We start from the raw sequence: 14,778 nt of genomic DNA on the forward strand, positions 1-14,778 counted from the left end.
CAAAATACGATCTGTGAGATTGTCTCACACAAATTTTTGTCCACGAGAAAACTTCTTTTGTCATTTTGAAAATATTTATTTGTTAGTCTTTTAATACTTCAGATTTTGTTTGTTGCTTCTTAGACATTTATTTATTTTTTTTTTCTGTTTACAAAACTATTCTTATATGTAGTACACTATTCATCACTACAACAAAAAAGGGACAAAATCATAAATGAACTTGACATAGTTCATATTTCAATATATTCTAAAAAACTTCTAGTATTATGTATGTTCTACATTGTTACTAAAATATTGATTTATAAATTTTAGAAAGTTACGTTAACTAATATGCAAGTTTTTTGGAATGATGTTTCTTGAATTTGTAATTTAACATTTATGCTCTAGTTGAGAGTCAGCGTAGCAGGTTAGCAGAAAGAGCGACCTTAAAAAGAGCTATCATCAGAAAAAAGTGAGATAAATTCGTCTAGAGTAGGTCGCCATAGACTTCAGCTAGTCAAGGAATCGACAACGCTACAAATATCCTGCATGGATGTATTAAACTAATAAAAAATTACTTATAAGCTCTACAAGGTTACATTAAGATAAACTTGAGGTTGATAATTTCAAATTCATTTATTTGTTTGGGTGAATTCAAACAATTAACGAATTTTAAATTTCAACTAGTTATTTTTTGAATCATTTCAAATAATTCATTCAAATAATTTATGAAATCCAAACTTTATGATTCAAATAAACCTGATTGAAATGAAGTTTGCTCTATATTAGAACAAAATAATTAATGCTTAATCTCATAATCATATTGTTATCGTCTTCATAAAACTCGTATAATAATTGGGTAGCATAATTAATCATATTGTTCTTGTTACAACACGTTTGGTTCAAATAATTCAACAAAAGTGGTTCATGTACTAAAGAATTAAGTTTAACATGTAATAATTTCAAATCCATGTATTTCAGTTCTAATCTTTATCGTAAACAATCAAATCTTAAATCCATATATAACTTATTTACACAATAGTTATATAAAACACAATAGATTTCAAATGACACCATTATCAAGTAAAATTTGAAATTCACCGCGTAATCAACATAAATATTTTACAAACATGAAATAAATGAATTTGAAGTTTATAGTATCGTTTATCTAAATAACAAAAATACATTTGAACATATTTAAAATCTATCGTCACATCCAAACGCAACCTAAAAGCTTTTTCTCCTCAAACATACAAAGAATGATGAATAATTAAACTCTTATTTGGTTTTTTATTTTCTTCCAAATTAAAAGCAAGATGGTGGTTCGGTCGACCCTACTCCTGCGGGGTCGATCCAACAGGTCGGATTTTTCCGAGTCAATTTTTTTTTTTACAGGGAGGTGGGCCCCGGATCACTCATGTGGAGTGATCCGGGCCGTTCATTGCCCGTGTAGGCACTAGGCAGTGCCTACACGGGCAGGTTGAAACAAACCGTGGTCTGGGCAGACGTTTTTGTAAACGCATTTAATAGATGCCTTGTGCATGTTTGAGTTTTCCAAAAGATTTTCATTATTCCAAAACATATACAAATGAACACACATCCTGCGTTATTTGACCATGTCATTTTCTGAAATTGTCTTCTTTTTACATGTTTTAAAATTTTGCAGTGTTCAGTGTTCTCTGCTGTCAAAGTTCAATCCTAGTAGAAGTGATGTTGAAGTGGTGTCAATGTGACGTTTATACGTGCAATATTACATGAAGGTTCTTGATAAAAACCATTAAAATTGTCAATAATTGAAAGTTATATGACTAAAATCTACATTTGACAATTTACAAAGAAGACCAAAACTGCAAAATAAGAAACATTCTAGATGAAAATTTTCAATTTTCCCAACCTTTTTTTTACATAATTATTGCTATATTTTAAATTTTTGTTGTTCTTCACACACAAATATTTAATTCTAGTTATATTTTACGTATCAAATATATAGTTAATAACCTAAATATAATATTTAAAGTGGTATCACCGACCCAACAATTTTTTAACTAAACTAATACCTCATTTAATAAATAGTAAAATACAATATCCCAAATTATATTTTCTTATAAAATTTTTAACTCAATTTTTTCTTTAAAAAATATTTTTATTCAAATATTGACATATCTCGTATAATTAAAATATTAGGCGATATTTGTTATTATTATGCCAAAATATTTCATTCTCACATATGACAAACAAAAATATATCATTTTCATCATCTTCTTTTTTTAAAAAATATATTTTTCAGCTCAGTAACTCCACAAAATGCTGTATTGTTATATTTTAATTAAATATATTTACTCTAAAATCTTAAAATATCTAAATATAAACAACTACTTACATTTATTTTTATCGCAGAAGATTTACAATTAGATTTTTTCCCATCATGTTTGAGCTACTCTTAAAAAGTATTTGAACCTGTACAGATGAGTTTTGAAAGATTTAGCAATTAATTAGTGACCAGACTTGCCTTTAACTCAGCCCAGCCCAGCCCATAAGCCACTGATTTAAAATTCCGGGCTCTGGCCCAATGGGTTCTTTCTTTGTTTCATAATAATAATAAATAAATAAAAATAAATAATAAATGTCTATTCTGTATTAGTATAATAATTTATTCTTTACAATTTATAATTTTTTTTATAAAAACAAATATACTGGTAATTAATTTAATATAATATTTAAAATAGAGGATGATTGTATTTGTATAGCTATGTTTAATATATTCTTTGGAAAGATTAAAATAATTTTAAATCTTAGGAACCATTGTAAAAAAGAAAAATATCTTAGGGACCAAATAGTATAAACCATCCATGTCGAGGGACTCAACAAAATATTGAATTTCGCGGCTTGTCTCTCTTTTTTTCCTCCGATTGATCAATCCTACGGCTCTTGTCAATCAATTTATATTTCCAAGACCAGTTTCTAATGTTTCTGATCCTGATGAGCATTGAATTCGTGTGGGGTTGGTGGGGTGGGGGGTGGGGTGGGGTTTGGTTTCAAGCTAAAGAAACAGGAACACTTGTGGCTCAAATCTTAGATGGTTCAAGAACAAAAGACACAAACGATTTTAGATGCTGCTATGCAGGTATAGGAATACATTCCAGTCAAAATACTCTCTCCTTGCAAGCATGCATCTTTTTTATTTGCCTATAAAAGCAAGAGACACGGGTAATAGTTTCTTCACTGTATCTTGACTTACATCAGCAAAGCAGAAGGTCGATAACAGTTCTTCTGTGCGATCTGATTCATTTTCTCATCTGTAGGAAATATCATCACTAAAAAATACAGAAGACACTGTCAAGAAAATTGAGCACGCTCCAGGTTATGCAAACAACCATATCCCACCAGATGACCTCTGTATGCAAGTGGTAGGATCTTACATCTTAAAAATAATTCTCTCTCCTTTTTTCAGGATCCTTTGAAATTTTTATCCAGATTTTTCCTACTGCCTAATTCTAAGTTGGCTAATGCATCCATCATTGATCATCCATGCTCAAATTCCTTCAGAACTAATCACAAAATGTGTAGCAGCTTTGCTTATGATTCAGGTGAATTGTTGGATGAATCCATCCACATCCCCACCCCATAAAGCATCCTATTTATTTATTTTATTTCTGTAAGAGGTCGTTTACCATTGTCGAATAAAATGCTGACCTTCGAAGTATAACTGCAGAATTGCACAGAACGGCGCATCCCTCCATCAGACATTGCACAGATTCTAGATTCTGTTATCACGAGCTTACATCCCGCAGTTTGCAAAAACCTTACTACTCTTATACTGAAAGACAGTGGTGCTTGGGTATCATCTAGAACCAAATAATGGCACTAATACCTGCGTAGTTTCGTTAGCGAAATTGGGCTTCTGTTAATTCTTGAATCTTTATAAATAATTAAGTTGGTCTTCCTTGTGTTGATTTTCCTTTCATTTTGAAGCAAGTAATTTATAACTGTAACTTTATCTTAAGTTTCGAGTAGTTAAACTTAGAGATGTGAAAACATATGAAAGTGTGGCGAGTTTTGGCTTGATGGTGTCGCTGATCGAGATCTCACTAGTTGCTTTGAAATTGTTCAGATAAGAGGGTATCGACCTTTACTCGACTCGTACCATGACTAGGCAAAGTGCATTTATATCAACATCAAGTAAATAAAGGTTATAATCGAGGTTGACTCTTCCACAACTGCACTTTTACATGTCAACCAAGTTACCTAGAAAGTATCAATCACTACATGAACATTGTAGAACCAAAGCAATGATAATACCAGAAATAAAACATTAAAGAAAGATTCAAATAATTCAATCATCCCTCTTTTTCCTTATTTTTTTTTCTTTTTCACTAAATTCTGTGCTGCTGATAATGTAAAGCAGCCCACTAATATCAAGAAAACCCCAGTTTCGAATGACATTACTCGTTTTTCCAGCTGATTTAACTTAAAACCAGGCGATGAAAGACGAGGCATCCAATTGTATATATACGAACAATGCCATCAATGAAATTATTGTTGCTGACTTTGTTTAACCACCACCCACAAGAAACCGAAAAATATCACCAAGGGAAATGACACCTTCCACACGCTTACTTCCAGCTTCCACAATAACAAGACGTCTAACGCCTGAACATGAAGAATTAACAGTAAAACAAGAAGCTAAGTGCTTAGGGTAATCTACAAATGCATAATAAAATAAAGGAATGTTCCATCAAAATATTTAGCAAGAGACGACAAGCAACCTGGCACCGATAATCTCTCCATCACCTTATGGAGAGGATCAGACCGCAAACACATGTGACACCTTTGGTTGGTGTACCCGTACGTCGAAAAGGGATCGTCTCTGTACTGCAATGCCTGTAATTCGAGAGCCGGAAGGTGATCATAATACCAAAGATCACCTGAATTATGCTACTAAAATATAGGGCAATGAAAAGCTTTATACGTGGAATTTCTAACTAAAACAACTCATTCAATACTATCCAGATCTAAAAGACAATTCAAGTGAAACAAAAGTTCGGAGATCTGGCTTCAGGTCTTCGGCATTATCTGTGAACAAGCATTTTTTATGCAGTGCATCCAGGAGCAAATCTAGCATCATATTAAAAAGGGAATACGTGGCTGCTTGCTACAGTATGCATGTGCTTGAGATAAGAAGTTCAACAAAGGGAATTTAGATGCCTAAAAAACCACTCGGTGCATTATTATTTTTAAATCCTCTTAGTGCAATTAATTTAATTTTATTTGTCGCAATTAATTTAATGTAAGTGTATGATTATCACCCTACCACGGCAAAAATTTTAAATTCTGTTGCCAGGTAGCTTATTTCAATGAAGATCTAATTCAAATCCCATATATAGTTGAATACAAGGCTTCTATAACATGGCAAAAGCAGAAAGGCGCCTACGTAATAGATGTGCTCACCTGATGAATAGTTGTTTCTTCAAGATTAATATGTGTGTAAATTTTGTCCTTCGCCAAGGTAGTTATATCACTGGAGGAAAACAAGATACAAATAGATAGACAATTCATGAATGTTTTAAAAAATAAAATAAGCATGGATAACAGTTTGCATTACTAACCTTCTAGAATATACATCCAATAACGAGTCACTATCATCCACAATTGGTATCGAACTAACTTGGGCTGCGCAAGACAGGGACAGGGTGGAGTCATAGAGATATAACCGGAATCTTCCACTAATATATCACATAATCATAGATCACAAGGGATACTTTTTGTCATTCTCCGTACTTCACAAAATCGCATACATACATTAAAGAACTCTAAAGAAGTTATAATTTTTCTCAGGAAAAGCCTTACGGAGAACCCACAAATTCGGTGACTAAACCATCTATAGCCAAGAGATATCATGTTTAGAGTTATAGATTAAATGAATCTTCTATAACACCAGTTTGGAGCATTCAAAGTTGAATGCTCGCTGTTATAAAACCTCATAAAATTCGACTTAATTTTCAAGGCCAAGTATTCTGCCACGAGAAAATATTGAAAATTTTCCCACTACGGTTGTGAAAGGAACAGATTGTACATGGCTAGAAATTTATCATACTGTCAAACACAAAGGTTAAAGGACACTAATTATTATCAGAAGAGGCACATGCTAGTAAAACGTAAATTTTATTATAAATTATTCTTTAGATTTTAAAGCAAAACGCACGATAAAGAAAATTTTTGTATAAACTAATTTCGTATGTGATAAGAAAATGAAAATTTTCAAAAAAATGTCAGATAATTACCTTGAATTAATAAATTCAGTGCCGCACTAAGTGAAGCACTTGGTCTCAAGATAGCCAATGGCTGGCCATCTGGCTCTCCAATCTTTGGAACCCAGGTGCCCACAGGGATGGCACAGATTGGCATTTGGAGAACTGGTAATGAACCAGGGGAATGTTTAAAAAATCGACAAATACCTGTAAAACACCCCATGTTAATATTGACAGGAATTCTATCATTTCCTGAACAGTAATATTCATATATACACAAAAGTACAAAGGCATGATCCGATATCCTCACATTTTAGTATTCCAGAAAGAGAAGCAAGATGTAAAAGATGTGGGTGTGATGCATTGTCCGAAGGAGAATGAATAATGGGAATTGTGGCAACACCATTTTGCAAAATCTTCAAGGCAATTTCCTTCAAACTGTCATCTGGTCCAGCCTGAAAACTCTCATTTATTAAATTAGCATAGAAGAATGGACTACATGCTAATTACAGGCTAAAGTATGTAACAAATGAATAAAATGCCGATGCTGGTTCAATGATTTACATGATCAGATAATCATGGCAATATCAGAACGACCACAAGCATGCCTGGACATGGTTTTAAGAATGATCAGATTAACTACCACGGGGATGAAAATGGCAAAAGTAGCATTTTTATTTATTCTTTATCGTGGGTATACTAAAAATCCACATACAACACAGATATCCAGACTTACTTGTATGAGTCGTCTTGAAACTGCACTCCCTTGCCCATTAAGTTCGCCATTCAGATATGACTTCGCATCTTTCCAAGCAGAAATAGTGTGTGTCTCAAGCTCTTCCTCAGTCAGGTTGGAACCGTGGTTGCCAAGCTGCCAACCACATCGAACACATCAAAGCAGCACATGTAAAGGTTTGGAGCACATAACCAGCAAATATTATTCAAGTGAGCCTACCAATAAAGAAATTTAATAAAGCCAATTGAAAACGAGCCTCTTTATGCTTCAAGCAACTTAGAAAACAAGACAAGGGTAGCACAAATGCGGTTGTCTTACTGCATCTTTAAGAGGTCCAAAAATGCATTTCAATGGAACATATTAACATCTCAACTTTTTAAATGCAAATTAAGAAAAGATTTATCCAAGAAATAAGTTCACCTCAACTGAAAAGCAAAAGGACTGGGGTAGGGAGTAAATTCAGGAATAGTAGAGGATACGGAAGTGAGTAATAATAATATATATTCCTTATAAAAACTGACTGAAGACAAGGCTTACACCTCTCTCATAATGAGAATAAAATCCAACGCACTAAGGACGCCAACAAATTTTCCTTTTGAGAAGTCCCATAAGGGCGCCATGGAGATTCCCTGGAAAGATATTGGTTGTTCAAAAGAGTTGTGTTTGCATCAAAATCAAAGTAACATAAAAAGCGTAATAAATAACAAAATACTAATACCACATGGGAAGATTAAATGAAGTAATCTTTATTCTATAAGCATAAAGAAATGCATATGTGGAGCTACTTATTTTAGCAGACCTTGATAAAAAAACACAAACAGTCCCCATTCTTCATCACAACTCATATTTCAAGTTGAATACTTTAGGAACTTGAACATATTACAAGCAGATATCCTCATTTCACCTACTTACAAGTTACAACATTACGCTGTCTCGTGTTCTTAAAAAAATGATGGCAAAAAAGCTGATGATGCTAGAAGTGGTGACCAAATTATTTTGCAGGTAAAACACAAATCCTAACAACTTCGTGCAATTATTATTGTAAAACATACCTGCTCGTGCAGAATATGAAATGCTTGCTTTACAGGCAGTTCAACATCCAATGCAATAACCTGCAAGCGTGTAAAACAAATCAATATAAAAATTTAATGAAAAAGAAATAAATGTAAAATAATAGCATTAGGACAGACAAGGGTGGGGTCATCCAGACCTTTCCAGATTCAGGAAGTAACTCATAAGCCAGGTGTGTCGACATGAACACAGCTATACGATGCCGAGAAATCTCCAAATCTGCATCTGATATGCTTGGAAAGGGCTCAGGTGAAGTACCATCCGACAGTCGAACCTGTTGATAGACATTTATTATGATGGGGCACTCCTGTAACTTTCAGCATGAATTGATCATGAGCCACCAATACCATGCAAACTGTGCTACATATTTGGAGGAGGGGCCGGGTGGGTGTGCTAGTTTTACTTTGATGCTATGCTTAGTATGCTATATTATTGGAGATGGGCGTGGCCGATTTCTCTAAGATGCCACACTGTAATATTCAAAATAGGAAGTGTTCAAACATATTTTGTTCACAAAATCATTTGGTAAAATCTGCAGTAATGACTGATCAAAATATATCCCAGTTTGAAAAATGGAAACTAATAAAGAAACCATCATTCTCAAGATTTTTCCATGCACACCTGACATGTAAAACTGAAAAAGGTAAGAACAATAGAAAAATCAGGAAGATATGCTCTTTATCAAATGAAAATGGGTATGAATAAATTACTTGGTCCAAGATATCCAAACAATATTACAAACCTATAGCTGCAAAAAATAGTATCTGGAAACAAGCATGAATGAAAGGAAAGATGTCAGCAGCAACTGCATACCACACGCTGAAAGGTCTCATTATCTACATCCATACTGGAACTGGGACCAGAGGGAGGTATTTGCGGGCTTAGAATTGCAGGAAGGTAATCAGATTTCCTAGCTAAGAGGACTGTATTCACGGTTCCAATGTTACTACTGACATAAGGCCGTTGCTCATCATGTCTCCATTCCCCATCAACCACGAATTTGTACTGGAAATAAGCAACAGTATACAATTTAAAATGCACAAGCAAACAAACAAATATGAAATCCATGGAAAATTGCAATTAATTAAAAAGCAATACGTGCAATCCCAATTTCAATGCAACAACTAGCTAAATAAATTCTTCAAAGAAGTACACATCTTTTCTTAGTTTACCCACTGAAAAAAATTCACAAGTCATTGTGTAAATTGGCACGGCAACAAAATTCGATCCACAAACCCGAAGTACAGCACCAACCTGGTGAAAACCGGGCGGTAAGCTACAAACTGTCTGAAACACGGTTGGGCAACCCTCGACCGGAGTCATAGGCCATTGTGTCCACCTTTTGCAAAAATTACCATAAATTACAGAAATAGCTTAGCGCAGAAAACCACAAATGATGAGAAACAAATTAAATAACAAGCATTCAAAAATTTTAAACGCTAATAAAATTTCACCCAGTAAACGAGCCGCTGATACACACAATTCTCCCACCATAACGCCACTCGAAACGCGTGGGTATCAACACCATTCCACTTTCAGGTGCAAAATCCATGTTAATAGGATACATTAACTCCTAATTACTTCTAAAATTTCCCCAAAAAACAGCATCGGAATTTCAAACTTCAACAATTGATTGCAAATTCCAAGAGCACCGTTGAGCCAAATCCCTCAAATTTAACGACAATGCCGAATTTCACCTTCAGAAGCACAATATGATGTAAATCACCACTTTTTTGTTTTTTATCGACAAAGCCCCGACTGTACGGAAATAGGTCTAAATACGAAATCAAGAACGATAAAATTAAGAACACTAGAGGAGGAAACAGCTAGGGAATGCGAGCACGAAGAATTAAAATGAGAACTTTATACATAAATCGAGAAGCATTTGATAAATATAATTAGAGGATGAACCAGTGGAAATTTTTTTGGCAGAGAATCCATTTAGCCCTAACCCTAAAATCCCCGATTTTTTAAAGAGATTTTGTGTGTAAAAATTGTGAGTTGGGTCCCGCACCACATCAAAGTATAAGATTCCCCGATGTGTTGCCAAGTCAGCATTCTCTTCCTTCAGATTATTCACAACGGACACCTTATATTATCATAGGTTCTCATTCGTTCCCCTGTACTATCCTAAATTCTTATTTCCCCCTCATATTACCATGAATTCTTATTTTCCCCTGTTATTGTCATGAATTCTCTTATTCACACCCCAAATGTACCGTAATTAATTAGGAAAATATTTAGAAATCGAATAAATCATTTTGGGAGAAAGTAGCTCCATTTTCCGGATATAATTTGACGGAAAAAACCCAAAAATTTCATAATAATTTATAATTAAGTAACTTAATCATTTCTTCTTTCAAATGATGAGAAAGTAATTTTTATCATGTCATTAGATAAATATGATTTCTTTATTTCTTTGAATAAAGTTTAATTACGTTGCTAATAATTTATTTATTTTCAAAGTGCATCATGTCCTTTACACATGCAATGTGTGTCGATGACAAATTTCATCGACTGATAGACTTGTGCCGTATATTTCCATGGATGGACGGGGCTATTAAATAAAGTTAATATTTAGAGTAATTAATTTTGGTATACTAATCGGTTGAATTCTTTTTCAAAATTTCATCAATATCCCTCATATGTTTTTAAGCCAAAATTTATTATAAATTTAATTATACCTTCAATACTTCTCATTCATTTTCCCTTACAAATTAAACTGCCAGACAAAAAATAATTGCTCCCTTAAATATCTAAAGTCAAATTTGTCGTTAATTTTTCAAAAGCAAGTATTGGAATTAAGAACCTTGAGAGATTGGTGTTTATTTCTTTCTTTTTGGCTGCACTTGTTTTGAATTGAATGGCTGGTGATATGGCACAGAGATGTCTAATAGTGTCGGGATCGATACTCGGTTGAGCTTTTTTCATCACTCGAGTGAGTTTACCTGAAGTGAGCAAAATAACTCACTCCAAAAGCAATATTATAGGCATAACCTGAATAATCTGAAGTTAAACCAGCGAACTTTTGGATCAGAAATTTATTAATACATTATTTCTTAGTCAGTGAATTGAATTACTGTTGTTTTACTGTTTGATATTACAATAACAAGTGCATTTTCAGGTTGATGGTAATCAAAGCTTTAGATTATTAAGTAGATTAAACTTGCCATTTTTAGTTTTAAATTCTGTTGTTCATTGATTGGCCAGTTTTTGGTTGTAGTATTAGCTATGGCTTTAATCATGGTTTTGTTTGGCATATATGGGATATGTGCAACAATAAATCGGCTTCTTTCATAAACAAAAGATGTAATAATAAATGTCTACCTCTGGGATAATGCTGGCATGAAATTTTCACGCCCAAGTAATCTTGGCTGTGAATGGAGGCACAACTTTTGCGATATAGTGTAGAAAGAAAACAGAGAGCACAACAATTTTGTATACTTGTACAAATTGGTGTTGATTCAGCATTTTATTAATATGTACTCAATCAATGTTGTGGAGTACATGTGGGAATGTAGTTCATGCATGTTCAAGAACATGGGTTCAGACTTGAGAACGTATGTATAAAAGTAAAGAGCTGTTTATGAGAAAAAGACAAGTACTTGTGCATGCTATTATCACATCTGTCTTCATATTATAATGTGAATGTCATTGTAGATCTGTAAATCTTTTTTTCTTTTTTTTCTTTTTTTTTTTCGAATTTTCACTTAGGACATCATAAACACATCTTATGTTTTTTTATGAATGTTTGCAGCAATTCCGAGATTCGCATTATTGCTTAAGATTGTGATTTTGAAGCAATATTGTGTTTTAAGTTCTCAAATATTGTGATTGTGATTATGTTAGATAATTACTGAGTCGATTTGGAGACATTAGAGCCATATGAAAGACAGAAATCAAGAAAATGACATGTGGTATTCCTAATGCGGGGGGTTCCAAATTGCCTTACGAAAAAGTCACACAAATGGCCTACTCTCATTTTGATTGATTTTAAGGTGGGATTGGATCGATTGATTTGTATTTGATGTATGCAAATGATTTTAATAGAGGAAGATTAAGAACACAATACGAGTCAAATACAGAGACAAAAAAGCTTAATATAATTGGTGTCCACGATTTTCACTTGTCAAACAAAGAAGGATGTGGAATGGCTAAAAGATTCTCCAAATAATATTTCTCCCAAATGGACAAATGTGGTATGTTGACATGGAGACAGACATACTCGCCAATGGTAGAATTAGCCCTCACCAAGTACTTCTTGCTCTCAAGTCACATGTGACAACTACATTTACTTGTAAAATATTTCATTTTCTTGAAATTAAACTGGATTCCTTCTCCTATATTGATTCTCTTCTTAGTTTTTACAATCAACCTATAAACACCACTCATATTTCTTTTGGTGCTAATGCACCAACCTTTTGTGTGGCTTGTCATGGAAATTCACTAACACGCTAGAAATTTCTTTGTTCGAGCTTTGAATGAAAGTATGAAGTCATATTTCTCTGTTGATGGGTTATTCTAAATTTACTTTTATTTCTCTTTAATATGGATTTCATTCGATCACATGGTACTGTTGAAATCCCAACTTTGAAAAATGTATTGTATATTTATCAAATCACGACCTTTCTTATATAACATAAGTTTCCAAAAATGAATCTTGAGTCCACCAGAATCCATCAAATCTCACTGTTTCGGTTTAAAGAAATTCAGTCAATTTGTTGTTAATTATGGTAATTATTAACTTTCCTAATCTTATCAAATGCCAAAGTTTGATCATAAGAATTACTGAGCAGTCTCTGCCAAATAACATGTATCACTAAACCTCAGAAAGTGCAATTATTTGGACCCTCAATTTCTTTTATAAATAGACACTGTCCAAACTGGATAAATCATAATCTAGACAACATATGATCACCTAACTTCGATACAACTCAAAATCTTCACGCAATCAGTGGCTCCAATGTCAGTTTCCCATATTGATGATGTTCAAGAGTTGAGAAAGGCTAAATCTTTACAAATTCAGGAAAGGCCAAATTTAGATAAGGCCATTCCCTCCACAAATTCCCATATTTGCTGGAAAATTTTGAAGAAGTGGCTATGGAATTCTTCTTGATGCCATTAGAGGAGAAACAGAAGAATCCAATGATTCCAGGGACTGTTCAGGTATATGGCCAGGCTTTTGTCTTCTCAGAAAACCAGAAACTAGATTGGTGTGACACGTTTGCTCTTGGGTTGGAGCCTCATTAACTAAGAAACCCAAAATTATGGCCGACTAAGCCATCGAGTTTCAGGTAAAAAACTATCCAGAATTCTATTTTCATCCCAGGACCTATAGGAGTCTGCTTGTATTGTTCAAAACTAACACCTCAAGAATTTTACAGTGAAATTGTGGAGATATTCTCCAGAGAAATAAGGAACTGTGCAACAATTTACTCAAGTACATAGCTATTTGTCTTGGCCGCAAGGACGACCTTTTTGAAGAGATTTTTGGTGTGGCTGTGCGAGCAATAAGGATGAACTATTATTCAGCCTGCCCCAGATCAGACCTTGTTTTAGGTTTAAGCCCACATTCTGACGGAAATGCACCGACAGTTTTACAGCAAGGTAAGGGCAACTTAGTTGAACTTCAAATACTACGAGACAATGCAAGGATACCCGTTGAACCTATTCCAAATGCTCTGGTCATCATCAGTATTGGTGATACCATTGAGGTATGGTATCAAGCTTTTTTACTTTTTCTGCTGCTGTTTCCACCCTTTCTTTCCCAAAATTTGAGGCATTGTAAGAACAAGTAAGCGCAGAATTCCCCATCAGTTTGTGGGATTTGACGGGATTGATAAATACAAGAGTACAATTTGCTTTTCTAGCAACTTGTATTAATCAGTGTTGAAAAGATGCGAAGAATCTTGTTTGTGATCTTCTAACAGGGTGGGAAGTGACAATCATATTAGAGCCAATCCTTGGATGCTATTCCTCTGCCAGGTGTTGTAGAAAAGCCCATAATTCTTTTTTGAAGGTTTAATTAAAGGGAAAAATTTTAGGAGAAGAAATTATGTTATCACCCTTTATCTTATATGAAAATCACCCTTGCTGGCCTCTGTCCCTGCGCTGCCACTGCCCAAATTGTGAACAGGAATGACTCAATAGTGCTCGTCTGATAGTGGTACTCATAGAATCAGTTGCTATGGAGGCTATTATACATTTGCTAAATATTTTAGATCCAATGCATAATAGGCATGATAGTCACCAACTAAAACTTAAACTAATGGCCACCCCATCATCAAAGTTACACAAATTATGCCCCTGATTTACATTCATTTTCAATCAAACCACGTTCTAACAAATGGGAGATACAAGAGTGTGGAACACAGAGCAGTGACACATAAAGGAAAAGAGAGGCTCTCAATTGTCACATTATACACTCCTAGTTATGAAATAGAGGTTGGGTCACTTCAAGAACTCGTAGGCGACGAAAATCCTTGCATGTACAGAAGATACAACCATGGAGACTACAGCAAACATTATGTCACCAACAAGCTTCAGGGCAAGAAAACGCTGGAATTTGCAAAAATCAGTCATGTATAAACATCAGACTAAACCATAATGAATTGGACATGCTTAAGTAAATATCTTCCTTCAACTGTAGTTTAAGTGATGTAACATATTTCATTAGTTATATGACATTCTTAGGACTTGTGAATAGTGTGCTGTGAAATGCAAGTTGTGTGAAGATTGATTAAT

The 14,778-nt window shown here is 34.1% G+C and overlaps 1 protein-coding gene, 1 long non-coding RNA gene and 1 pseudogene across 2 annotated transcripts; 2 read left to right on the plus strand and 1 right to left on the minus strand.

Annotated features, from left to right (window-relative positions):
* The first annotated feature begins 3,011 nt into the window (after positions 1-3,011).
* LOC142526577 (uncharacterized) lies at positions 3,012-4,535 on the plus strand. The gene is made up of 2 exons (XR_012815287.1): positions 3,012-3,103; positions 3,282-4,535. It is a non-coding gene; the product is annotated as an uncharacterized LOC142526577 (long non-coding RNA).
* LOC142526576 (sucrose nonfermenting 4-like protein) lies at positions 4,164-10,024 on the minus strand. The gene is made up of 13 exons (XM_075631063.1): positions 9,489-10,024; positions 9,289-9,373; positions 8,848-9,039; positions 8,174-8,308; positions 8,016-8,075; positions 7,503-7,592; positions 6,964-7,098; positions 6,538-6,682; positions 6,261-6,434; positions 5,586-5,649; positions 5,428-5,497; positions 4,746-4,860; positions 4,164-4,629 (listed from the first exon to the last, which is right to left on the minus strand). The coding sequence occupies exons 1-13, from the start codon at positions 9,599-9,601 to the stop codon at positions 4,532-4,534; spliced, it is 1,476 nt and encodes a 491-aa protein (XP_075487178.1). The 5' UTR covers positions 9,602-10,024; the 3' UTR covers positions 4,164-4,531.
* Positions 10,025-12,228: 2,204 nt separating this feature from the next.
* Positions 12,229-14,761, plus strand: LOC142526109 (protein LATERAL BRANCHING OXIDOREDUCTASE 1-like; annotated as a pseudogene).
* The last annotated feature ends 17 nt before the right edge of the window (positions 14,762-14,778 follow it).

This window comes from Primulina tabacum, chromosome 15 (assembly GCF_025594145.1).
Source record: "Primulina tabacum isolate GXHZ01 chromosome 15, ASM2559414v2, whole genome shotgun sequence".
Lineage (NCBI taxonomy): Eukaryota > Viridiplantae > Streptophyta > Magnoliopsida > Lamiales > Gesneriaceae > Primulina > Primulina tabacum.